The sequence below is a fragment of the Ochotona princeps genome, chromosome 13, assembly GCF_030435755.1.
Source record: "Ochotona princeps isolate mOchPri1 chromosome 13, mOchPri1.hap1, whole genome shotgun sequence".
Classification (NCBI taxonomy): domain Eukaryota; kingdom Metazoa; phylum Chordata; class Mammalia; order Lagomorpha; family Ochotonidae; genus Ochotona; species Ochotona princeps.
The window spans coordinates 37,341,350-37,369,276 of record NC_080844.1 but is presented as its reverse complement, the minus strand read 5'-3'; the positions used below and the strand labels follow the sequence as shown (position 1 = coordinate 37,369,276).

The 27,927-nt window shown below is 43.8% G+C and overlaps 1 protein-coding gene across 9 annotated transcripts in view; it reads left to right on the top strand.

The window, feature by feature from the left end:
* Nucleotides 1-27,927, top strand: part of KCNMA1 (potassium calcium-activated channel subfamily M alpha 1) — a 665,861-nt gene that overhangs the window by 465,385 nt on the left and 172,549 nt on the right. For all 9 annotated transcript variants that reach the window (XM_058671049.1, XM_058671047.1, XM_058671046.1 and 6 more), the window contains exons 11-14: nucleotides 2,673-2,778; nucleotides 4,415-4,497; nucleotides 8,565-8,634; nucleotides 14,978-15,133. In XM_058671049.1, coding sequence (XP_058527032.1) covers nucleotides 2,673-2,778; nucleotides 4,415-4,497; nucleotides 8,565-8,634; nucleotides 14,978-15,133 — 415 coding nt within the window. The remainder of the gene's footprint in view (nucleotides 1-2,672; nucleotides 2,779-4,414; nucleotides 4,498-8,564; nucleotides 8,635-14,977; nucleotides 15,134-27,927) is intronic.

The following is a 27,927-nucleotide window of genomic DNA, read 5'->3' as shown; positions in this document are numbered from 1 at the left end:
AAAAGGTAGTTTGCAACAGAAAGAGAATTGAGCAGCTCTACCCTGTCGACAAGAGGCTGTTATCATCATCATCATCATCATCATGATCTGCTCCCACCAGCAGAGCCAGTAATGACAGGGAGAGGGTGTGGGGATGAAGCACCAACAGGAGACCAGTGATAGTAGAAGTCTCTGTGAAGTCTCGCTTTATTGCTCCTTCACCTCTCCTTATATACTCTTCCCTCCATATCCTCATGTAGCAGGATATTGGATACAGATCAGTCCAATTAGTCTAGGTGTTTTTAGCCACAAGCCCAGTTCCTGTTCCTGCTCAGCCTAATGAGCACTAATCAACCCCTTTGCCCACAACAATCATCTTGCATGTTTTGTGGAGAGGGAGTGAATGTAGGGCTAGTCTTAGCATCACAGTGCAGAAGCCCCCATATTGGTGTTGACATGATAGGGTGGTGACCACCTGCACTCAGTCCTGCTCCAAGAGCTCGCTGAGAGTGACTTCTCTGCAAAGCTCATGATCTGTGCACCCTTCCCTCACATGTGTGTGCAGAATGCCAGACTTCTGACTTGACACCATGTTGGATGAAGCACTACTGTGTTTCTTCTCTGCACCAAATTTTTCCAAACTCTGAAAAGGCAGATTAAGCCATAGTTGGACAGAAGTGAGTTCTAATTCAGTCCCTAGCTACTGACTGCCCTCGAAACGAGACCAGTTCTCAGCTGAGCATTTCCAGATGCTCAGGAGAGGTCTGGTATATAGTTTCTTTCCTCACATTGATTGTGCATTTTAAGATGAGCATGCATATAACAGTGAGAGGACATAGATCTAATATTATCCAGCAAACGCTAATGTCTGTGTCACCAACTGGGAGAACCATAAAGGGTGTCTGTCATAGAGGGACTAGAGCTGTTGTGTTGTCAGGGCAGGTTTCTCAGAGATGAGACTTGGCTTGCTCTGGAAGACCAGTCAGAGTCACAAGGGCCACTCTTTCTCTCACCTCCTGCTTATGTTGGAATAAGCTAATGCTCCCCTTTCTAGGATTCACTTTTGTGCCCTCAGCAGATTTGTAGTGGATGGCTCCGTTCATGAACCTCTTGAAGCTCTGAGTTAGTCATATGACTTGGAATGACTTAGTAGTGAGTGCTTAGAATGTTGTCTGCCACATAGGAAGTATAAAAAACATGAACAAGTATTGCTGTTACTAACAGTAAATGGTAAACAAGTGTTGGTTTATCATGCTTGTTGACAGATTACCTTGTACTACTGAGCACAGCACCTAATACGGAGTAGTTGTTTTCTGACTGCAGAGTTAATCAAAGAGAAAATGGGTCAGTTGGTGGTTGAATACTTATTTTCCTGTGGAAAAAGTGCCTGCACAGACCAGCCAGCCCTAGGAATGATAATGAAGACCATGTACATGTATGAACAATATCAGTGTTAAGAGTAAACTAACTCCTCTGTGATTCCCAGAGGTGCCATTTTGGGTCCAGGACTTGGTGGGTGAGAAGTTCATTCAGCTGGGCAGCAGTCCCAAAGGGCAGAATGGCTCTGCTGGGGAAATACAATCCAGCCCTGGATTGTATTAGTCAGCGTTCTGCTGCAAAAGTCAATAGGAGAGAGCTGGCCATCTGTATCTGCCGGTTCTTCATCCCTGAATTCAGCCAACCATGCACCAAAAATATCCAAGAAAAAGAGGGCATCTGCATTGTAGAATTTGTTTTTCTTGTTATTATTGTTCAGGCAATAAGGTACAATAATATAGCATTTATGTTGTATCAGGAATTCTAAGCAATCTACAGGTGATCAAAAGTGTAATGAAGAGTGCATATAGGTTATATGTGAATACTATGCCATTGCCTACAACAGCTTCCTTTATATAAGGAGCTTGAGTATCCTCAGACTTTGGTCCATGGTGAGTCCTGGAGCTATTCTGCCATGGACACTGAAACATGCCTGCAGCTGTCTACCCATTTATCCGGAGAGATGGATTAGGAGGAGCTAGTGCATTGATTGTGGAGGCTGATCAGTCACACTGTCTGTTGTTCTTAAGCTGGAGACCTCAAAAATCTGGGGGTACAGTTCAGTTTGTATGGAGAGGTCTAAGAACCAGGGGATTCAAAGGTGTAACTCCAAGCCAAACGGCAAGAGGAGATGAAGGGAAATATCCCAGCTCACGCAAGTGAGTAAGGAACCAAAGGGGCCAAGTCCTACACCTTCTGACTTGTGTTCTCTTCAGGTCCTTACAAGATAAGCTAAGGACCATCCACATCGAGAAGGGCTACGTGCTTCTCTGAGTTTGCTAACTCAGTACCCATCTCATGCAAACACAACCAGAGATCCTGTTTAATCTGGGCACCTCACCTTGTGGTGCAGTTGAGTGGATCCTCAAAATGAACCATGGCAGATATCAGAGCTCCGGCTTCCTCACTTGTAAAATGAAGACGTTGCCTCCCATAAGCTGTGACCTGACCTTCACCTTGGTCCTGGCTTTGGTTTTATGTTGGGCTGAAGTTCTAGCTTTCTTGAATGTGAGCCTTCTACTTACGGCAAGGAAGTGGGATGCTTTGGAGGTAAAAGCCTCACCACAGGTCTCAGTGTGGAAGTGAGAAAGGGTAAATGCAGGCGGGAAACCTCGACTCCCGTTGTGCTAACGGATGTTCCTTCTTTCCCTCTGCAGCATTTCCCCTAACCTGGAGCTTGAAGCTCTGTTCAAAAGACATTTTACTCAGGTGGAATTTTATCAGGGTTCGGTCCTCAATCCACATGATCTTGCAAGAGTCAAGGTAAGCAGGAAGGGGTGACGTCTATGTTTATTTCTTCTAGGGAATGGGGTCCTGGAGTCTGACTCTGGTGGTGAAGCATGACCCCTGGGATGTCTGATCATCATCTCCTAAACTCCTAAATTGATATCAGATCCTAGCCTTGTTGTTACCCTTCCAGTGGTCCCAGGACCTTGTTCTACTGGCATATACTAGACTAAAAAGAACTTGTTTCCCTCAATATCAGCTGCAACTGAAGGAGTGGATCAATTGTACATGTTCAGTAATCTCACATAGAACATGATAACCAAGTTGTTCCCTTCTTGAACAATGAAGTTAAGCTCAATGTGGATCCGACACCTATTTTTTTTTTTACATCTGAACATTAGGATAAAATTTAAAATCAAATTTTACTAAGCCATAAAATGAGACTTGAGCTTTTTGCCTTCCAAAAAGGTCTCAAGATGCAAAAGTAAACATGCAGGTGTCTGACATTACTGGGTAATGAGTTCATCTTTCTTTCCAGAACTTGCTAAGTTATACTGTCCTCCTAAGCACATTTAAAACTTAGAAAGGAAAGGCAGATATTCTCTGCTGCTTTCTCACTTTGTGAGCATGCTCAGTATTTGCATGCCAGTGGGTGAATACTGATATTGTGAATTCCCTGAAGTCTAAGTGCTGGCTGTGGACATCACTAAATTCATGTTGGCAATCCTGAAAAATCCAAAAGGATTTGAGTAAATTCATTTCATTGTTCAAGAAATCTAGAGGTGATCTCTGCCAAGTCATGGAAGCAACTCTACCTTCCCACCACATGCAGCAATATTCTTAGGTCCAGCATTCCAAGCAGGATAGATTGTAGACCTGACCCAGAATGAGAATGGTAACACTTGCATAGTCTGGTTCTTCTTATCCAGACGTGACCCAAGTGACAAATAATGTGACATCCAGGGATGACATAGAGAAAGCATGGACCAAACTGAAATGCAAACAATTATTAGCACTTGCAGCCCGCAGTTGCCTCTAAGGAATAAACCCTTTTGGCTCATGCTTAGATAAGTCAGTAAGTTGTACTTCGGGTTTGTCTCTTAAAACCCCCTTTTATACACATTAATTTGCCGCTGTTTGAATGTTTGAACACCACTTGAATGATTAGGACGCTGATCTCTTCATAGTCCACAGATGCTGGCAACGTGAAAGGTTAGAGGTAGTGCGTTGCAGGCTACGTTTTTCAACTCTTCACTGTTTAGTTAGTTGGCTCACCAGCAAGGAGGGTTTAGCCAGCAAACTCTATTCCCTAACTGTCAAAATGAAGATGGTGCAGATGGTTGAGGAAGGAGGTGGGGAGGGGATTGGAGCTTTAATTATTTGTTACTTAAAGAAAGCTGGAAATCCTACGTGTAAGCATTTGTGCCAGATGAAAAGTATAATTAGCAAGGTACATGCTGTACCCTCTGACAGAAACAAAATGAAATGTTTATACCATAACAAGAACTCACAACCTACACTTTCAACAACAACTATAATCTCTCAGGATTGTTTTCTGCTTTCTTGCAAACGACCAGGTTCCCTGAGAACTGTCAGTAAAGAAAGACTGCAGTGGAGCGTGGCTGTTTATATGTTTGTGTTCTGTGATATTTTTTTCCTTTTGGTGTCTTAGATAGAGTCAGCAGATGCATGTCTGATCCTGGCCAACAAGTACTGTGCGGACCCGGATGCAGAAGACGCCTCTAACATCATGAGGTACACCTGTGGGCTGGGGAAGGCTCATGGCAGCCACTCAGGATGCTCTGAAGGGGGCTGTGTCTTTTAGACTTTCTTTTCTCCCAGAAGTCCCCTCTGCCTGGGGCAGAGGGCGAGTTGTGGCTGTCCTGGTCTAGGAAGGGCAGTGGAACATAGGTCACCATCTTAAGGAGGCCTGCTCACACCTGCTCTTGGTTTGTGACTTTTTTTTGAGAGAGATTGATTTAAATCGATAGATGCAGGCCTGAATTAAGGTGGCATGTTCCCTATTAGCAGTGGACCTGAGATATCTTACTTGAGGGTGATTCTGCTCCCCTGGGGGTGTTTTCTAACATTGTAATAGGCATAACCATGGGATGGTCTTGCTGGCATCAGGTTGGGCAGAGACCACTAGTTTTTTTTTTAAAGATTTATTTATTTTTTGTTACAAAGCCAGATATACAGAGAGGAGGAGAGACAGAGGGGAAGATCTTCCGTCCGATGATTCACTCCCCAAGTGAGCCGCCACAGCTGGTGATATGCCAATCCTAAGCCGGGAACCAGGAACTTCTTCCGGGTCTCCCACGCGGGTGCAGGGTCCCAAGGCTTTGGGCTGTCCTCGACTGCTTTCCCAGGCCACAAGCAGGGAGCTGGATGGGAAGTGGGGCTGCCAGGATTAGAACTGGCGCTCATATGGGATCCCGGCGTGTTCAAGGCGAGGACTTTAGCTGCTAGGCCACGCCCCCGGGCCCCAGAGACCACTAGTTTTTAAAGACGCTATGATAGAAACCCCAGTCGCCTAATGGATAAGGCATTGGCCTCCTAAAGACACTATGGTAGAGAATGTTCCTGAAGAGAGAATTACGTGGCCCATGATGTTAACTTCAAGACTGGGAAACCCTTGTGAGCACTTTCTGAGTGTGTCTACAGCGCTTTGATTGGTCACACCCAGAAGAGCCAGTTATTGACTAATTCACATATTTCTATCAGTTTCCCCATACTGTTGTTCTTCCCTGAAAGCCTTTGTGCTTTTAAAACTAAAATGAATCTCTGACATAATTTACTATAGAGTGTATCACAAACATATGGGACTGCAAGTCCTCTCCATCTTGGCAAAGCATTTTCAGGGGTGGGGAGGGGTTTGCTGCCTGGTGCCTTTTCTGCTCATCCAAGATCCCGTCTCTTGTCTAGTATCCTTTCCACATTTAGGAGCAAAGTTTTTGGGTGATGGTTCTTTCCACACATCCCTATTCACCTCCTGGGACTATGAAACGACATTTCAAACATTGGGGCATTTTCCTCCAGATAGTTAACGGCTCTATGCACTTGGTCTCTTCTTTAGCATAATTGCAGAACGCTGGTTTGGAACAAGATAGAGAAATATCACTCTCAGCATACTCCCAGGAAGGCTCACCTGGTTGTACCCAGCACATACTTTGGTCTAGGCAAAAACTCCCCTCTCTGTATAGCTTGATTCTCTGGAGCTGGGAGTTTTGCTGCGGTCAGGGCCTTTGTCTTTGTTTTTCATCAGTGACCCCAAGGGAGAGGAGCTTTCCCTTTGGTAAGGTGGGGGAATCCTCCTGTCCACTTTGGATGCTTGCATTCTCCCCACAGCATCTGGCCCTTGTGTCTGGCAGGGAACATCTGGTTCAATCTTCTCTTTCACTTGGAGCTGGCAACACGCTGCTGGTACAGTTGCTTCATGGAAGCTGTCATGTTGACTCCTTGCCAGGCTGCAGAGAGGGTGGAATGGGGCCTGGCTTCACACCTGGTTCTACCCCCAATAGACACACCTGGAAAGTGACCATACCAGCTTCGTGTGTGGGTGTGCCACTGGTTTTTTTTTTTTATTAATAAATAGGAATTCCACCTTTTGACTGATTTTCCTGTTATTTGAAGTAACGAAAATGAAGGGTTTTTAAGAAACTATCTAAATGTAAATGACAGAAATGAATAACAATTTGGAAATGGCCATCTTTCTCCATCATAATACTATATGTACACTTCAACTCTGATGAAGTCACTATGAAGACATTTAGGTACCAGGGTGATTGGCAGGATACAAAGGCATAGGAATTACTAGGGACACGGAGCATCTGAAATGTAATCAAGCCATTCATTAAGGAACATCAGAACTAAGGGTCAGTAGGCAGGGGAAATGGCAAGTTCAGGGTTAAGAATGGGTCCTGTCTTCCCCTTATTTGTATAATCCTCTTTCCTCCTTCTGCCATTCTGCCCCTTCTGAAGTTAAAATGTCAGAGATCCATTTGAAATGAGGGAGTACCAAGAACTGCCTAGTGCTGGCAACTGCATGGCCAGGGCTGACTGAGGCTCTGAATCCTTGAGTTATAAGCATGGCCCAGCCCAACACTTCTTCAAAAAGAAAATGAAATCCATCAAGTGCAAAAGCCCGGGGTGGATTTGTGTAGGGGTGGGAAAGCTGGAGTGTGATCCATTTCCTGAATTCCCAAGCTGCAACTTCTCAGCTCACACTGCTCCTTGGCTGCCTTCTCTCTCCTATCTTTGTATAAGAAGGGGTGAGGCAGGGAGCATGGCCAGGCGGGAAGTTTTCGGGGGGTGGTCTTAGGAACTGACTGCACTTGAATTTCTAATGAGGCTTAGGAGGTGGACCTTTCTGTGGAATTCCATTCCTTAGCCTTCCTTGTCACAAAAGGAAATGTACAATGTCACCTCTGACAGAGTCGGTAATGACAAAAACCATAACTTACACGTGGAGAGAGCTTTTTAATGATTTCAAAGCATTCTCACATCTGGTCTTCCATTTGCTGCTCATACCAAGCCTGTGAAGTAAATAAAGCAGGTACCAGTGCCTCCAGTGACCAGATGAGGAAGCAGGAACTGAGAGCTCAGGGATTTCCTGAAGGTCACTCAGTCTGTTCGTGCAGTTGCTGGGACTGGAGCCCAGGTGTTTCCATCCCTCTCCTCTCCTGCTCCCCCACCCCCAACACACATCCAGTACAGTGACTGACACTGCTGAGAACAAGTGAGGGCTGGATGATAGGAGCTGGTGAAGTGGGTTCCTGCTGGGTAGGGGCTGAAGGCAGTGAAGAAGGTTTCTCCACCAGCTTGTGACCGCCCCCCACCCCAGGTCCCCACCACCCCATCACACTTAGGGCCTTTGCAATCGTCTCTAAGCCACCTTGGAGTTATTCTTTAGATTTTGTTAGCTATGAAAGGCTGAGTCTTTGATCTTATCCTAAGAGCCCTGCTTAGCAATCATTTCTGTGAGTGGCCAAGGGTATGGGACAATCAGGACCGCTTGTCATGATGCCTGGCTGATTTGTCACATAAGTGTTATTAACTAGGGGTCACAACCCAGAGCATGTTGCCTTTGGGTGGCCCTCAGGATATGAGGTGACGCAAGTCCGGGACCTCATGCTCTGTGCTTGCTTTCTATTTCCACATGTGTAGTAAGCACATGACCCCTGTCAGAGAATCCCCATCTGAGGATTCTCTAACACACACACACACACACACACACACACACACACACACACACACACCAGCACTTCCAATGGCTACTCCATAGTTTTAGCTCAAGAATTAGACAATGATTGTTTGTGATTTAAAAAAAATATTTGTTTTGAAAGGCAGATTTACAGAGAAAAGAGTGAGAGAAAGAGATCTTTCATCTGCTGGTTCACTCGCCACATGGCCGCAGTGGCTAGAACTTAGTCAATCCAAAGCTGGGAGCCTAGAGCTTCTTCCAGTTCTCCCACATAAGTGTTCAGGGGCCCAAAGAACTAAGCCATCCTCTGCCGCTTTCCCAGGCCATAAACAGGGAGCTAGACCAGAAGTGGAGCTGCTGGCACTCAAAGTGGTGCCCAAATGGGGTGCCAATGATGCAGAAGGAGGGTTATTGTTATGCCGCTATTGTTTTCTGCTCACACTGCCGAGACATGAGGGGTGGAAATCCAGGTGAAGTTGGTCCAGTGCATGTAGCTCCTGTAGGTGTCACTGGCTGCTCGCCCTACAGAAGCCCCATTTGGAGATAATCAGATTCATTTTTATCTCAGACTCTGTGGGTAAGGCCAGCCCTGCTTCAGCTTTGGTTCCTTCTTTTTCAGAGTCATCTCCATAAAGAACTACCATCCGAAGATAAGGATCATCACGCAGATGCTGCAGTATCACAATAAGGTAAGCCAGTGAGGATCTAGTCTAGGCTATCGTTCCAGTCTCTCACCTTCCCAGGCAGCCACTGCACTGCAGGCACTCACACAGACACCAGTGCAACTCAAGGGCCTGAGCGAAGAAGTTTAAAAATCTCCCTAGCAGAGGTGGATGTCTAACAGTTAAGACACTGAGTAAGACACCCTTGTCCTACATTGGAGTGCATACCTGGGTTCTGGTCTCTGCTGTGGTTCCAAATTTCAGCTTCTTTCTAATGTGCAGCTGGGAGCTCAAGTGGTTGGGTCTGTATCTCCTGCATGGGCTGAATTCTTAGCTCCCAAATTCAGCCTGGGTCTATAGAGGCATTTGGGGAATGAACTCAGATAAGTGCGTTCGCTTTTTCTCTCTCTGCCTTCATCCATTCATCTCTTAAATAAATTGAGAATCAATCCCCCTGATGCATTTCTCCAGTCCCAACTCCTTGGTTGCAGCTGGCCACTGGGAGGAAACTCTTCATACATTGATTAATTCCTTCAGGAAGCATTCACAGAACTCTCAGCTTTGGCAATTTTGATGTATTTTTAGATTTTATCCATGCTTCCATTTTACTGCTTCCTTTCTTAGGTGCTGCACTGCTGCATTCTATATTGAATCCCTACCGTGCAGTTAGCATTCTGTCTCACTCTAAGAGGATGTCAGTAGATGCAGGGACAGGAGTCTGGTTTTGTACTCTTGGCAGTGTAGGAATTAAGGTGTACAGATTGTACCAGGTGGGTGACAGGACATTTCTATCTGAAACCAGAATCGAGGGAGCATTCTTACATTCAGAATGAGAATTTGCAGAGGTGATTTCAGGGGAAAAAAGTTGATTTTCCAAAGATTCAATACAAAGGAATATTTAGCTTACAATACAGCATTGATTGGGAGGAAAGCAAAGGCCAGTGTCTGCATTGTTTCCCTGTGATTGCCCTTCAGTAAACCTGACTCCAGTCTTATTCAAAGGCACTGATGCTCTTGCACTCAGCCAGTCAGTAAACTCCCTAGAAGGCAGCTTTGGGGGAGGAAAGGTGGCACCTTGCTCAGGGTTTGACACGGCACCAGTTTTCTTCCTTAATGAAGCTTTGAGGCTGGAGGCTGCTGCACACCTGGAGCCAGGTGTCCTGTCTGTGCAGAATAACTCCCTGCTGGGTGATGAGTGAGAGTGTGCCCCTTCTTACCAGCCATATTCCCTGCGAAATAGGCCATCCGGTGACCCAGGGAAATCCCCGCTCTGCCAAATGTACCAGCACCATGCCATTATCCCTTAATTGCTGGCAATGGCTAACCCATTGCAGAGGCCCGACAGAGGCTATTGTTGAGTGGAGCCGGCTGTCAGTAACTGGCCCACCACTTGGAACTGCTGCCCACTGCCAAGTATCGCCCAGCCCTCGGCAGGTGGCTCTTCTGCACGTGTTGCTCTTCAGCCAGTGGGCCTGGTGATCAAGTCCTCCTGTTTGTTGCTGAGAACTCAAGGATGCTGAAGAGCCATCCACCTAGACAACAGCCCCCGTAGGTGGAGGTGAATTGTGTTAACCAGGTTGTGACGGGTGACAGCTCCTGCTGCTGGGAGTGTTCCTTCTTTCATTTATTATTTGAGATTTCCTTGAGTGTGGGAGTACTTTAAGCTCTTGTTTAGATTTTTGGCTGAATTTAGATTGAATAGGCTCAATTAGTGTTGTATGTTTAGAAAGAGATGTCAGTTCTTTCTCAGTTTTTTTTTGTCTCCTTTCAATGATGGTTGATGTAGCATCTTCAAAAAATTAAAGAGAATTTCTGTTACATGATTCTTGTCAAACTCAAAGTAACTCAACAGATCCAAGATGCAGATGGTACCTGGTCAACTGATCATAGTGAACCGGATGTCTTCTACAAATCTCTGGATTGCAGTCATGCAGAACAATGATGAGGTCATCTGCTGACCCATGAACTATTTGCTTAAAACACTTCTTGCTGAGGATTATCTACAAATTTGGCTTTCAGGGTTAGGCAAAAATCACTAGCAGATCCTTGTAAGATTAGGAAAGACCAGAGGTGGAGTGACTGACTGAAGCGCATTTCTCTACTATTCCAGTGAAGGACAGAAAGCCTGGTCATGACCACGAGCTCATTCCTCATGGAGTTCCATTTGGACATTATGCATTTTCCTCCACAGTTTTGCTCTGTTTCTCAACAAGCTTCTCCCTAACCTTTTAACATGTTTTCTTTCTTCTCCCCTTGAATATTTTAGCTCTTGATATCTTGGCACTCTCTCTATACCGGTCTTAAATGCCCAGAAATTTCTACTCATTAAAACTCGCTTTTGGGAAAACCTGAGATATGCATGCAAATTGACAATATAATGAACATGTTCCAAGGGACATTTCCTCCTGTCATTGGACACCGGCCCTGAATTAGAAACCATTTCAACCCTCTGTGAGCTAGTGATGGTGACGTCCTGGAGCACAGAGGGATGTAGGGAAACTGCCTACTTTCTCTCCCTGTAAAACTGGCCCTGCATTTGTCATCATCATAATCACAGACATTTGTGTCGCATTTTATGATTTTCAAAGAGCTTTGACATCCATTATCTCATTTAGTCCTCATTGGACCATCTGTGCATTTTAGCATCCTGGTGTAACTGCAGACCAGGGATGCTGAGCTCTGTCGTGGAGAGAACACAACTCTGCTGGGTACAAACTTTGCTCATTCGATGCCAGTAAGCTAAGAGGCACACTCGCAGCCACCATCCGCTCTCAGTGGAACCACAGCCCACTGGAGCAAGCTGTGTTTTCTAAGAGTAGGCCTCATGGAGAAGGGCTGTTGCTCTCCAAAGAGATCTATACAATATCAACAAATCTGCCATGGAGAGAAGTACATTTAGTCTAACCATCTCTGAATGCAAAAGAAAGGTGGGACAGAGCTGCTGATCTGAGAAACATGGCCAGAAGCTCTCCAAGAGTGGGTTCATGGTGTCTTGGAAAAATATCATGCACAATGGTTTGCCTATTGATAACTTTCACAAAAGATTTTCCCGGTTGACTCCAGAAAGAGAGCCTTTTGTTTTTGACTTGGAAGCTATCTGCCAGTTGCCCAATGTGGATGCTAGTTGCTTTGAGCTTCCCTGCTGGAGGCCCTTGCCATTGAATAATCATATTATTACAGTGCTTTCTTTCTCATGGCTTTGTTTTGTTTTGTTTGTTGTTCTTCATTGTGACTTTCGTAAATTGAATTGTATGTCCAGATAGCTGGAATTAGGGCTGGAATGCATCTCTTGTGGTTTTCTATTTCTTCTCCATGAGATGAGGCTGGTGCAGTAGCAGTCGCACCTGTTCCTTAACATCTCCAAATTTTCCCCCTATCTCCTATGTGTTTGATAAGCCTGGCATCCCCTACCAGACTCCAGTTTCCTCGCATGGAAGAGGACAAAGTTGTTAAATACAATGACTTTGAGTTCCTAGGTGCTCTTTGCTTCATGAACACAGACCTCCCTCTCATTCTCTGGTATATCACCTTTAGTCCTTGGCCCATGACTGGAGAAAATCCGAGGGCCCAAAGGGAAGCTGCGAAGCATGGGTCATGAAACCAACTTAACATTCTTATGTAGTAACATGTAAAGTATGTCTAAAGAATTCAAACCGGGTGACAACATGAGGAACCCAAGGCCTGGAAACTTGAGTGTTGTATCCTGGATAGTACTTAGGGTATAGGAGAGGTTTCCTTGGAGAAGTTTTGCATGTGTGTGTGTGAAGAATGTATGAAAGCTGTGTAATATGTCTCTGGGGCTTAGACCACCCAAAGTTTCTTTCACATACAGTGATTTAGTTGTTTATTTCTCAGAGCTGATTTCTCTCCATTTTTCCTTAGAGGATCTAACTGCAAGTGGATATTTGTCTACTTAAGCTGAAGTGGTATCTACAGTGCTAAGGAAGTGAAGGGAGAAGGCGGCTTCGTAAGCAGGTGTGCATAGGAAGAGAAGTGGGTGCAAAGCAGAGCCCAGGGTGGCAGGGAGCTGGGTTCTCTGACGCTGAGTCTTGCACAGGTTCCATTCTGCTGTGGCCTAGGCTCGGGGCTGCTTCAACCATGTTTACATCAGGGAGGACAGAGCCATCTCCCCTGGGAGGAATCAGTGCTAGCATATGACTCAGCATGATCGAGAGAAGCAGATTTTTGCAAAAAGCAATGTCATCAGAGTGGTGTTTCTGTCAGCAGAGCATGAGGCCTTGACCTTACTCTCTGCACACAGCCTCTTCCATTATCCTGGCACAACCTGTCACATATTGTCTTCAAAGAAAGGGTGCTCCTGTTGTCTGCTGATACATGGGCAGAACTAATTTGAGGGTCATGAACTTTTGACACCTGCAGGGGCTCAGAAAGACTCCCATGCACAGCAGAGTTCACTTGGATGACAATTTAGTTTTAGGGATGAAGACCTTGTGTTTTTGGTGGTAGTCTTCTTGTATCAGACAAATTGTGTCCTTGGAAACCACCTTTATGAAACAAACCTAGAAACCTGTTTTCATGTGATATTTACCAGCCTGCCCTGATTCTTTCTGCTTGAACAAACCAGGACCAATCAGATCTCAAGCACTCAGATACAGCTGTCCTGGCCCCAAGCGGATATGCTGCTTTGCCGGGCCAGGTGTGGCTGGCTGTCTTAACCAGTGTTCAGAGATCTTTTCCTGAATCCTCACCTCTTCTTGTCTTTGTCACTTTGCTCTGAGAGTAATGCAATGGATCATTTTGCTCCTTCAAGTCTGTCTGTTGAAACTGAATCAAGTACTCTGGCATCCATCTATCTATTTCACAACAGGATGAAGTGCTCAAGTGCCTGGATCTGTGCATGATTTTTCTAGCAAGCAAAGCCCTTTTTCTGCAGTGTGTCAAATGGCTAGCTCCTTCAGTGAGGTTTTTGTTACTCACACTTTTAAACCTTCCTTATTCTATGTGTTGTTGTTGTTTTCATTGTCTGTTATGTCTGCAACCAAGTGAGGTCATATCATTTTGAAATTCTGTAACTGATTTTTTTAAACCCAAATGCTATACTTGACACTAGGCCTTGTAAATCTTTTCTGTATTTTTTTCCTCTGATTTCTCCAACTCTGGAGAATTTTCTGTAATTTGCTTCTTTTATCCAATATAGGGGGAGGATCTTCAAAACGTTCATGACAAACATGTTTTATGAACAAATGATGCCTGGATTGAAAGAAAAATTTTTGCACCAAAATAAACTTGTTTTATTGTTTTAAAAAAATTTTCTATTTTTATTGGAAAGTCTGATATACAGAGAGGTGGAGAGACAGAGAGGAAGATCTTCCATCCACTGATTCACTCCCCAAGCGGCCACAATAGTCAGAGCTGAGCTAATCCAAAGCCAAGAGCCAGGAGCTTCTTGCGGGTCTGTCATGTGGGTGTAGGGTCCCAAGCCTTTGGGCTGTCCTTGACTGCTTTCCCAGGCTATAAGCAGGCAGCTGGAAGGGAAGCAGAGCTGCCGGAATTAGAACCGGTGCCCATATGGGATCCCAGCATGTGCAAGGCGAGGACTTTAGCTTCTAGGCTACTGTACCAGGGCCATAAACTTATATTCTAACTCCATTTTCCTCCCACTGTTTGAAGCCCACTCTTATTATCTACCACTGTCCACTTTAGGCTACTTAAAAACAACTGGATGACCACAGCTGTCTAGGTCCTTGTCTTGGGATCTGATCTCATTGTCACCTTGCAGCACACAGTGAAAGGCCAACACTGGGATTTGCCCAGTGATTTAGCACAGTGCTTCTCATAGTGCGTCAGAAGCAGCATCCCCTCAAACACACCAGGCACATCCCCAGTTGCACCCCAGTCCCCCCGAGTCACAGACTTGGTCGTGGGGCCTGCAATATGTATATGTGCCATCTCTGACTTTGTTGCCTGCTCTAGTTTAGGGGTCACTGATCTGAAATACTAGGAAGACAGCTTAAAAAGAATGAAAGAAAAAGAAAAATGCCCAGGCATCTGACACAGCCCACTGCAGGAGCCAAAGTACGACCAACCTAGTTAGATATCCTCATCACCGCTGTGATGGATCTGTCACCGCAGGAAATCCCCTGTGGGCTCTCTCTGGCTCCATAACCAGCCAGAGGAGAGGACTTGGACTCCTGGTGGGGACAAGAACAGTGTTCCAAAGAGACTGAAGTCTGGCAAAGCTGTAAATAGAACAAACCACCACGTGCCAGACCCAGGCAAAAAGCAAAGCAAAACAGAGACGAATCTGCATGACCCCAAATAATTGGGCAGTGCATTGTTTCCCAGAAGAGATTGTAAACAATTGAACGTTGGACAAAGCAAGGTCTCATACCTGGTTTTGTTTCCCCAGGCCCATCTGCTAAACATCCCAAGCTGGAATTGGAAAGAGGGTGATGACGCAATCTGCCTTGCAGAACTCAAGTTGGGTTTCATAGCCCAGAGCTGCCTGGCCCAAGGCCTCTCCACGATGCTCGCCAATCTCTTCTCCATGAGGTCGTTCATAAAGGTAACGTCTTGTCTTATTAGAGTGCATTAGCCTGGGATTCCATGTGTCGTGGGGTTGAGTAGAGAGCACGGCTTAAACTCAAAACAGATCGATGGGCCTTAACCACTTTGGTTCAGGAGAAATTCCTTGTTACAGATTTGGGCACAAGGCCAGCTCCTTTCAAAATTATGTTTTTATTTTTATTTGGCACATCCACAGCCATTAAATGATTGTTCAAAGCACAGTCCTCTCTCTCTTTTTTTTTAGATAAACCACATGTTTATCTATCAACAAAGCCTCCGCTGTTAAAACAAAAATATGATTTATATACATTCCATATGGCACCAGAGTGCCTAAAGAAAAGAATTATCATTTTGCTCTTTTATATCAAGTGGCTGGTAGACCTCTCACTGTGTGGATAAATGCAAACCATGTGTTTGTGCCGAAGCCCAAACCCCAACAACATAATTCATTTATTTATTTCTGTACAATCAAGGAGGCCAGCAGAGCTGACATGCCATGGTTATTTGAATGGAGAGTGAAACAGTGAACTGAGGCCTTCACACTGGGAGACAGTCAGCCTGGATGGCTTCATCTCCTTCCCAGCCAGTACCTCCTAGAGCTGGCAGGGCAGCCACTCCCAAGTCCCCCAAAGTGGCCGCTACCTACTGGAATAACTTAGGCGAGGAGACAAAGAGCCAGCTCCATCCTCACAGGTCCAGGCCAGCAATGTGTTTCCAGAACTTTGAATTAATGCTCCAGACTCTTGCAAAGGAGCCTTCTGAAGCGTGAGCTAACAGTGACTCTAGTCATTACCCTTGGATGTTTTGTAGGTTAGGCAGCCAAAGTGGCCAACAAAGCGCCATGGATGTGTCTAGTTTGAGCGTTTCTGATTTGGATCTGATGGATAGAGTCAGCCCCTGAAATTTGAGTTTGCATCCTCCTTCCTGTGGTATAACCAGCTGACTGAATAATGGTTGAGGTTGGAGATGGGCAATCCTACCAAGTCGCCCAGAGGCTCTGAGATCTAAGAAGAGAGGCCTCTGGCTGCCATGGCTGCCATGGGTGCTTCATCCATCACTAACAAGCTGTTTTATGGAATTGAGAAAAGGATCCTGGCTGCCAGAGAAGAGTGGGTGGGAAGTACAAGGCTGAGATGTGTTAATGCTCACCCTTGACATAATGAGCTGTTACTTAGTGTGGGAGTCCTTACCCTTTGTACCCATCTAAGTAACATCATTTAGCCAATAGATGGTCAGCATTGTTCTACAAGAAGAACAAGTTGTTTTGGAGCTCCTGCAGTGATTTTAGTAAGATTCCTTGGTTTAAAGACTTGCTGCGTTGCTCATTCTGCGCCCAGACACTTCAGCTCAGTAGATCTGTGAACTCAGACTCAGCCTCCCCAAGAAGGTTATTGCATTGCCTTAGTCATCTTCCTAATCTAAGCTGCCATGTTTCCTGCATGGCTGAAACTCTATGTAGGCTAAAGGGAAGCAGGAGGGAGGTCTGTGTGGCTAAGTTTAGAGACAAGCCCCAAAGCCAGACGTGGGCTTGAGTCTCCCCAGGCTCTCACGTTTAGCACAAGAAACCTAGACACAGGAGAGAGGGCTGTCACCAAAGCTCCTCTGGTCCTTCAGCGGAGCTCTGGTGGTTTTCTGCCTCTAGGGGGATTGCTTACAGAACCAAGCATGCAGTCTGGGGAGTTGGGAGCTGCTTCCTCGTGTTGATGTGACATGAGCCTTGGCAGGCCCCACCACAGATGGGGCCACTTGACATGCTTGTGTTTTGATTTTGTGGTGCCTGCGTGGTAACTAGAGCTGCCTGTCAAGGAAATTAATAAAAGGGATGTGAGGTTGATTCTTCAGTGTTATTACCAGTGGGGAGAACTTCTGCCCAACTTTCCTCAGGACCCTGAAGGGCCTCACCTCTCAAGCCAAGGACGTCCCCTCCAGCTCTGCTGATCTCATTGCCAAGTTCCTATTTAGGAAGAGCTGTGGGAAAGTCTGGGCTAGGCCCTGATGTAACCGAAAACACATTTCCCTCCTGGGGTAAGGTTCCCATATGAATTCTGTCCCAGGCCAATTCCCCTGTGTTTGGAAGTCACTCTCTAAATTGGCCTTTTGATATGGGGGTAGTTTGGGTTGGAATTTGCTAAGATTGGTGATATGTAAGTAGATTTTTTTTTTTTTTAACCAGAGGGATAGCCTTATTTGTTTGTCCCTCTTCTGTATCACTCTCACTCTCCACATTTCACGTCCTCTTTTAGGTCACAGTGAGCAATGTCCTTGGTATGTTCTGTGCTTTATCTCCTGTTCCCGTGTCACAAAGACCTCACTTATTTTTGTTTGGGGGAGGCAGGTACAGAGGGATATTTACATATGGGTAGTTCTTTACTGAAATCGCTCACTCCCCACATCCCCACCCATTGACCCCCCCATCCTCTGGCAGAGAATTTTCCAGCACTTGCAACAGGAATGGGGCTCATGAGGTTGGTGGGAGAAGAAGGGAAGCTTTGGTAGCCCCTGATCTATTGGGAACACTTAGCATTTCTGGAAGCCAAAGTGTGGGCTCATCTTTCCCTTGGCCCTGGGCAAGTACTGTGTGTGTCTTGCTTCTGCTCCTGTACAAAGACGACGGAGGGAAGCAGGGTTGTTTAAGAGGGAAGGTCTCCTTCAGGCAGAAGCATAGAGACAGCCAGTAGGCTTTTTATTAGATGTGAAACCGCAGAGGCAAAAGTGAGAGTGAGGATATGGTGCTCAACAGAAAGAACCTTTCCAGATGAATTAACCGGAAGCTGAATCAGTGGAGGAGCAGCTGCGACTTGAACCACCAGTCTGATATGGGATGCTTAACCTATTGTGCCACAATGCCAATTTCCTGGCCCACATCTTCAATAGTAATAACATTCCTGAAGCATACTAACTAATGTTTAGAATTTTTTCTTAATGGTCTCCAGTTGATCTTCAAAGCATGGCATTTGCAGTTTCTACTGTGGTAGCATTTGACAAATCATACTAATCCCATGTCCGATATGTTCAGGAAAGGGGCTGAGATTGATAACCTAGGAGTCATTAGTAGCTGCTGTTGTGTGTCTTTTGTTTTCACCCTCGAGTTCCTTTAAGGAATGCACGTTAATGTCCCGGTACCTGTGACTTATCTACATCGACATTATCAGCAGGGCCTAGGACAGTCTGCTCATTGCCACTCTAATCTCCTGCCACTGGCCTGGCAGGCGGCAGTGGAGATCTCCGATGCCTTCTGTGAAGACCAACACAATGTGCTTATTTAGCCAAGCTGCCAGTGTATCCTCCCTGAATAAGAGGCCACCTTTCCTCTCTGCTTGGCTCCCTCACATGATGCAATTTCAGAGCCATTGATTCTTTTGTTGTTTTTGAGTCTTACCATGTATACTAAACTTTCTTTTCAGCTTGTAAGGTTGCAAGCCATAGCTGCACCTGCCGTCTTATGAACTGTGCTATTATTCTAAGATTAGCTGTTCTTCAACTTGATAAATTGTATCTGTGTGCATGTATATGTTTAAAAAGATGATAACATGTTAAAATTCTTGATTATTCTACGTTGAGACTTTGAATTTAGTACTTGAAGTAGTTCTTCAAATTACCAACTATTTAAACTCTGTTAATTTACCATTTTGCAAACACACACTTACACCCTGCATGCATACAACCATAAACCTGATATATACTCTTTGTTTGTTTGTTGAGTGAATAAGTTATGAGAATGAAGAAAATAGGGGTTGAATTTATATTTTGTCCTCGATTTCACACGTTTTTGAATTCATGGGTGAAATATTATTTAATGTGAATCACGATGTCGCCGTCTCCATCACATGTCCTGTTTCTGAATGAAGAAGCACTAGAGAAATTAAGTCCATGTTACTCAGGTTGTAACTTGGCTGGAATGGCCATGACTGGACATGTAAATCATTTGCTCGTTGAAAGAAGTTTTCAGCAATAATATAGTCCTTGCACTAATCATAGCCAAAGGAATCATTTCAGTGCCCCTAAAAAGACTACATTAACATGTATGTGTGTGTGTACACATGCGAGTATACGAAACCTAGCTTGGGAGCTAGAAATATAAACAAAAGCCTTGCACAGTAGCTCAAAAAACCTGAAGTCTTAACCATGTATTGAGCCTCTGCTGACGCTTTGTGTGCCTCACCTCACTGAGTTCTCGCTGTGATTGTGCCCATACTTGGCCCTGCTGTGGTCCTCACTTTATAGTGGCAGACACAGGATATTCAGAAAAGTTCAGCGTCCTGAACAAGGGCATCCTGTGGTTATGCAGCTTGGAGTTAACATTGTCAAGCGTTCAAAACCAGGAAGATTGGTCCCAGAATATAGGACTCATGATAGGAGGAGACCTCAGGTGGTGTATTATCTTAGCAAAACTTTTAACTTTTTATAGTTCATTGTTTGGGAGCTCTTGATTGAATAGCGAATCCCTGGACGCCTGCTGTTTTCTAGGTCACATGCTAATCACACCAGCATCCTTAGGCTGCAGCTGGAATGTATGAGTGTATATGTGCACAGCCCCACCCTGTGGGTCTTGTCACCCCTGTCTCTAGGCAGCTCTGCAAGGGCAAAGGTCACAACATCAAAGAGGTGATAGGCCAGCGTGGGCATCGCTGGGGAAGCAATGAGATAGGCTCCCCAAGAAGTGCGAGTAATGTCACTATACATGATGTCCTAACATTGGGCTCTATTTTTTACCAGTAGAAAGCAACGCCCTCCCCCCCAAAAAAACCCAGTTGTATTTGCTTCCTTGGAGATTGTAATTCTTCTTACAGCTTTCAGATACAAAGATGACTTCAAATATATTTCTTTATCCAGAACTTTGTCCCTGAATCCATAATCTGTTTTACTTGTGCTCTTCTTTTCCCTTTGCAGGTCCGATCTCAACTCAAACCTAACAGAATCAGAATTGAATTCCTGTTCTTTGTCCATAGCTTTGTTATTCCGGTGTGGCATTGGTTTTCTGTTGCTCAAACTAAGTCCTTTTGCCTCCTCATCAGTTCTGAAAATCTTGATTCAGCTTTCCAAATAAACCCCAAATCTGAGTACATTTTACCATCTCCACCCCTGGTAACTGGGTCCAAATCACAGCCTCCCACCTGGCATGTTATCCTTCACCCTTTTCCTGTCCATCTGATCTTTCCTCAGTGAAGCTCAGCAGGAATCAAGTCCCCCTGTGATAGCATATCACACCAGAATAAAATCCTCACAGAGGCTGATATTCATCCTAATGATTAAGACCTTGGCTGTGATGCTGACACCCCACATTGGAGTGCCTGGGTTCACTTCCTGCCTCCATTTCCCAACACTAGCTTCCTGCCAGTACAAACCATAGGCGACTACTGTGGTGGCTCCACTAATTAACTTCCTACCAGATACATGTGGGAGACTTGAATTTAGTTCCTGGCTCCCAACGTTGGCCCAGACCTGGCCCTAGCCAATGCAGGTTTTTAAGTAACAAACCTGCAATGGGAGGCTTATGTCTGTCCACCTCATGTCTCTGACTCATGAATGAATAAGTGAATGATAAATAATGTGCTTACAATGCCCTCAGAATAAATCTGGGTTCCTGTGACCTTGCTGGCTTCCTGTCCCAAGTGCTGCCTTGTTCTTCATATTCACCACACTCTCTTCAGCTTTTCTAGGGCTTTGTACTTGGTGCTTCTTTCGACTGGGATGTTCGTAAATAGTTGCTAGGTTCCCTACTATGAAGTCTTTAACCATTTTTGTTTGTTTTTTATTGAGAACTTCTTTTATAATTGCTAGAGTTGTACTTTTGAAGGAAATTTTAAAAGCCTTAAATGCAAACTTACTTGTTTAAGAGAGAAGGAGGGAAAGAAGAAGGCTTGAAATAGCCTGGCCTGGGCCTGAAGTCAGGAACCAAGAACATGGTATGAATCTCATATGTGGATGGCAGAACCCAACTGCTTGAGCCATCACTGCTGGCTCTCAGGGTCTGTGTTAGTAGGAACTTGGAGTGAGGATTTGAAGCCTGGTGTCAAACCCCAACGCTCCAATGCAGTATGTTGTGTGCCTAAGCAAGTATCTTAACCACTAGGCTAAATGCCCACCCATAAAAATAGACTTTCAGTGGAAATATAATATTAAAACAGAAAAAGGAAGCGTGAGAAAATATATATGTTGTTAAATATTCGTAAGACCAATGTTCTCACATTAAATGTGACCTAGATTAAGAAACAGTACCTTATCAGTATCCTAGGTTGTTGGAGTCTGTTTCTGGATTCTCTTGGGCAGAATGGACACGTTCACAATGTTGAGCTCTCTAATCTGTGATTTTGGTATACCTCTCCTGGAGAGTTGCTTTATGGTTCTGTAGCTTCCGTGGAAAGTGCAAAGCTCATCAAGTTTGTTGGTGCTTCTGGGAATCACTACAGAGAGTAGATGTCCCATTTCAACTCTCTAGCAAGGATGCAAACATTCTCCTTGATGTACTGAATGAGTATAAAATTTCCATATGGAAGAAAGTACCATATTTTTTTTTAACAATTTATCCCCTTGCACAGCCCAGATAGTCTCACATCTATTGACTCTTCTAGGTTTCTTTTCCTCCTGTGTCATTGTTTATTATTCATTGCCTTAATTTCCCAGAGTCATGTAAGCAATGAAGGGCTATTTGTTGAATCCTCAATATGTACAACAGCATTTGACTCATCATAGATGTTCAATAGATATTTGTTGAGTAGAAGAACTGATTGACTTCAACTAAGATGGGCTGGTTTCTGATATAGACAAGTATGTGGGAGTGGACCAGGAGCAGCAGTGTGTTACAATTTAGTTTGTTTGGGGTACTGAAATTTTCTTTTGCTACTGTACACGGCTCCTTTGCCAAATTAAAGCTTTGAATCTGTGTAGAGACTTTGAATGTAAAGCTTTATAATCCTGGCAAGGATTTTACAGAGACTTGGTAAATTTGGTTAAAAACCATTTCAACTTTCAGGGAATCCACTCAGTGTGTTGTTTAAATTCATAAATCCAAACAAGCACCCATGAATTGCAATGAGTTTGTTAACCCTCAGCATCCCATTTGGGTTAAAGTCATTGGATATCTTTCCTTCCTACTTGAGTCTCTTGAGATCACAGACTTTCACATAAGAACCTGACTTTCCTTGCAATATTCATTCTGCCCAAGACCACTAAGGCCCTCCTGAAAGTACAGCAACTTTAGTGAAAACTTTTTCAATGAGTGGGAGAAGCAACCCATAAGCTATTAACAGGGATTCAGTTCCCCTATGACCCTGATAATTTCTAGAACATTGAATTAAAGAGTTCTTAGACCTTTACAAATTCTCAAGGCAAACATTATTAGCCAAGAGATGCCCAGGCAGTGTGTCAAGAAGATTGCCAGAAAATGTCAATGGAACTTCTGAATAAAATAAAAAGAAGTTGGGGCTCCCTCTCCACCTCTTTCCCTCTTCTCCTTCCCTTCCCGTAATGTGATTAGAAAGTCATTTCATGTTTGGTCCATCAAAGACAAACGTACATGATTGATGGTGACAGGGAACACATTTAACTCATTATTCTTTACTTTGCAGCAAAATGATTTGTGTAAACTGTCTGCCTAGCATTAAAGGTAAAACAAACTTAGAAACCCCCAAATGTTATATTTTCGTCTAATATTTTCCTTTTGGTTTTATAATTGTAGTCACATATGGATTCTTTCATTTGGCTTTTGGCAGGGGCTGTACAAAGAGACAGGCTACATAGAGAGAGATTACATAAGTACAGAGCTGATACTTGGGAAGAATAGAGCTGCAAAAGGAATACAAGCAGGCAGAACTGGATATGTGACAAGCCGTGCAGGAGCTTTGCTTCCCCTTGGTTCTTACCAAGTGACAGTATTACAGCCCATGTGAAACAAGGGCTGTCATTTTGATGGAGACTTTGGTCCCATCAAGCTGAGCGATTTCTGAGAGCACACACCTCCCTGGGCGCCCTGGGCAGAGTCCCCCTAGGCTTCTCCCTCTTCAACTTTTTAACTTGTGCTTTGGAAGCACCGTCCTCTACTTTTGCATATTCAAGGAGAAATCTCAAATTGCTGTATAAGCCACAAGGAATGAAATTTCAGATTGCTTTGTTTTTTTAATATTTATTTTTATTGGAAAGTCAGATTTACAGAGAGAAGAAGAGACAGAAAGGTCTTCCTCTGTCAACTGGTTCACGCCCCAAGTGGCTGCAATGGGCAGAGCTGAGCTAATCCAAAGCCAAGAGCCAGGAGCTTCCTCCAGGTCTCCCACGTGGGTGTAGGATCCCAAGGCTTTGGGCCATCCTTGACTGCTTTTCCAGGCCACAAGGAGGGAGCTGGATGGGAAGTGGAGCAGCTGGGGAATTAACCAGCACCCATATGGGATTCAGGCACATGCAAGGTGAGGACTTTAGCCACTAGGCTACTGCGCTGGGCCCTAGATTCACTTCTTAAGTCTTCTGCTTATCACAGCTGCCAACCAATAGTAAGTGGTCAGTGTCCAGAACAAGAAGTTTAGAATGTTGATGGGACTATTTATAGACTTTGGTGATGCCAACCAAGGAACAGCTACTGATTGCATATAGCAAAGAGTTTTGCACAACTTTAGAATCCTGATAGTATCCTAAGATTGTATGACTTTTTTTTTTTTGCTTACATTTTCATTTCAGTCACTTTTATTGGATCAGATACACAAGCATTTTCTTGAGACTTGTATGGACAGTGTGCCAGAGGCAAAGGAGCTAACGTTTCCAACTCTTCTTTGGCTGTAGGCTAGGAAGGAAAGCTAGGAAGGAATGGCATTTCCCTAGCTTTTTGAAAGGTAAAACAGGAAAATGACTTCAGATTTCACAACAGGTGGGGGAAACAGCTGAGCTAGGGCCGTAACTCTACTAGGTGATTGTGTTCTTAGCTCACGGTTTTTCTCCACTGTAGACACTGCTTCCTCTAGAAAATTGTTTCACATATATAAACGCTGGTTGGTTTTATTTGCAGATCAATAGCCTCCAAGAATAGAAACCTCTTTGCAAGATTTATGAAGCTAGTATCCTGGGTTTTCTGCCAGCGTGCCAAACTATGTGATATAAAAATTAAGATTTTTCGCCCCAAAAGGAAAATACATATTCTTTCCTGTTCTCTGGGCAATGCCTCTGTTTGAAGTGGTCCCAGACATCTCTGTCTTGCTTAGACCATAATGCCTTATAGCATGGGGGATTGGCTGCTCAAATCAGGTGCTGTAGCTAAGCAGGGAAGGGAATTGATGATGTTTTTGCTGAGTGAGACATAAGACAACTAAACAGCTTAGTCTCAACATTCTGAAGGATGAAGTCAATGAGTCAGTGTTTGGTGTGGTGGACTTCGGGCATGGAGGAATATCCAGCAGAGTGAAATCCAGTAGGTTAAACAGTGTTGACAAGAAGAAAGGGATATTCCAAAGGAGGAAAATATGGGTAACTTTAAACCTCCTAAGGATCATATCAGAATTAGCCAATAACTTAGATGATGTAGACACAGCGATGGGACTTTGAACTGATTAATCCTCAATGTTAGTAAAGAGATGGAGTTGCATTTAGGTAGTTGCATTTCTTTGGGCCATGTTCTGTGGTCCTGGGGCAAGTGTAGTGGTACAAAGAGTTGATTTTCCAGCTGCTCCATTTCTGATACAGCTTCCTGCTCATCACATGAGGAAAGAAGCATAAGATGGCCCAAGTGGCCGGGCATTTGTCACCCACTTAGAAGACCCTCATGAAATGCCTAGCTCCTGTTTTCAGCCTTGCCCTGCAGTGGCCTTTTGGGGAGTGAATTAGTGTATGCATGATTTCTCTATCTCTTCCCCTCTGTGATTCTTTCTCAAAATACAATAATAAAGATAATAAATACTAAAGATTTATGGCCTCACTAAGAGTCAGACATGGTTATCATTATGCATATCTTTAATGTTACCTTATAAATAAACATATAGTAAAATTAGTTTTGTGTATAGCTGTATGGTTTTTAGCACTTACATGTTGAGTCATGCATTCACCATCAAAAATCAGCATACAGAATAGTTTCAATGTTACCTAAATTCCTTTACCCTCCCACTTTGCAGTCAGAGTGAGTGCTCCACCCCCTTGGCCCCCACCCCAGCTGGTCCCAGGCAACCATGTATCTGCTTTCCATCACTATAGCTTTTGTTTTGTTTTGTTTTGTTTTTAGTATGTCTGGTGAATGAAATCATGTAGAATATAACTTTTTGACATCAGCTTTTTTTTTTCAGTATAATTCTCTGTGATCCATCCAGATCCTTGCATGCATTAATACTCTTGTTCTTATTTATTACGGAATGGTATTGTGTTTTATGGATGTGCCATCATTTGTTTAGGCATTCATGCATTGGACAGCATTTAGCTTGCTTTCAGTTTTAAATAATTGTGTAGAAATTCATGTAGGTGGAAGTTTTCATTTTTCTGGGTCAAACAGCCAGGAGTATATGTTGAGTTTGCATTTAAACTTAAAAAAGAATTTCCACAGTGTTAGCCAGAATGACTAAACCGTTTATCATTCCTGTCAACAAAGTGGGAGTTGTTCTCCATTCTTGTCAGCACTTAATGTTGCCAGTGTTTTTATCTGAACCATTCTAGTAGGTGTGTCATGGTATTGCTGTGGTTTCCACCTGTGTTTCCCTAATGGTTGCTGGTACTGAGCACCTGTGTATCATTTTTGGTGAAGCAGCTGACTGGTTTTTCAGTTGGGTTGTTTTACTGTTGAGTTTACAACTCCCTGATGTATTCTGGATGGGTTGTTGGATATGGACTTTGTGAATACTTTGCTAGTCCTCAACTTTGCATGTTATTATTGTTCCTAGTTAGTTTGTAAGTTTTTGAATTTGAAATTTCTTCTCTCAGAGTGTTAAGTGTGCAGTGACTGCGTGACCCAGCCCTGTCTTGGTGTCCTTTGGCTGCAGATGCAAATGCAGATGCTTAAAGCCACGTGCATTTGTTCTCCTCCTCCTGCTCTTGTGGAGCCTCGGCTTCTGAAAGGGAGTCTTGCTGCCCTAAAGCCCACGTGTTAACAAGCCAGCTCTGTAGGAGGAGATTTCTCCCTGCATTTTCTAGCTTTGCAGGCTGCATGTGTTGTCTCCCAACTTCTTCATCACATCACTCCAGTGATGTAACATTTGATACTGCTGTCACATCTATGTCCTCTTCTTTAGTCCATTCTGCCTTCCTCTTGGAGTTATGTTTAGGGCCCACTTGGACAAGCCAGGAGAATCCATCTCGAAGGCCATCAACTTAATCTCATCTATCTATTGTTCTTTGTCAGATGATATGATACTCATAGGTTCCAGGGGTTAAGGTGTGGATATCATTGGGGTTTCTGTTTGTTCTGCCATATTCTGTCTTTCAATCCTCAAAGATCCACACCCATCCCAGGTGCAAAATACATTCACCCCATCCACAAATCAACAGAAGTCTGAACCTTACAGGGTCAGTTTAAATCCAAGATCTCATCTGAAGAACATCAAGTGTCTCAAATGTCATCTAAATGTCCACAGGTGACACTGTGTGTCCAGAGTTCTGTGAAACTAGAAAACACACATTCTACTTCTCCAGTGTAATAGTGGGACCATCATAGGATAACAGAGACCGACACTCTCATGCCAAAAGAGAGAAAATGAAAAGAACGGAGCTGCCATAGCCTCAGGCATTTCCGAGATCCAATCAGTCCAAATTCATTAGGTTTCAAGGTCTGGAAATAATGCTTTGTGGTTTAAAATTATAATCAGGTAATATGATTCCTCCAATTATGTTCTTTTCAAAATTATCTATTTTAATGTCTTGGTCTTTCCATATAAATTTTAGAGACACATTGTCTATGAATTCCTGCTGATTTTTAAAAATACACTTCTATCTATCTATCTATCTATCTATCTATCTATCTATCTACCTACCTACCAACTAACCAACCTATGTAGAAAGGCAGAAAGGGGGAAGTGTGAGTGTGAGAATGATCCCCTGTCTTATTCATGCTCCAAATGCCCACAATAGCCACTGCCAGGCCAGGCTGAACTCAGAAACGTGGAACTCCATTAATTTGCTATGCATGGGTTTTAGGGACTTAGGTGCTTGAGCCATCATCACTTTCCTCCGAGACACATGACCTGAAAGTAGGATTAGAAGCAAATACTGAGACTTGAACTGGCTGCTTAATGCGTTGTGCTGTAATGCCACTGACATCTTTTCTGTGCTGAATCTCATGATCTGTGGTGGAACTCTCCCCATTTATTGAGGTCATCATTAACTTCATTGATCAGTGTTCAGAAATTTTCCTTACAGTGATTCTGTGTGTTTTTTTCGGTTTGATGTATGGTTAAGTATCACATGTTTCTGAACTCCTATAAATGATGTCATAAACATTAATTTCTCCTTGTTCATGGGTGGTATGTAGGAATACATATTATTTTTCTATTTTACCACTATATTGCATTGGCTAGTTCTCTAGATAATTTTGCAAAATGTTGAGTAGGAGAATATATGTGTTGGATTCCCAGTCATAAGGGGGAAAACATTCAACATTTCACCATTAAGTGTCATGTTAGTTGCAAACTTGTTATATATTCCTTTGTTTTGAAATGGAAGAAGTTCTTTTTTATTTGTAGTTTGGTGAGGTTTTTTTTTTTTTAATATCAATGAATGTTGAATTTTGCCAAGTCCTTATTCATCAATGTATAGATGATGTTTGTCTTGCTTGGGCTGGTAGCTTTGTTGACAGCAGAATAGAGAATCAACCACTGTATGTTCTTGGAATTAAAC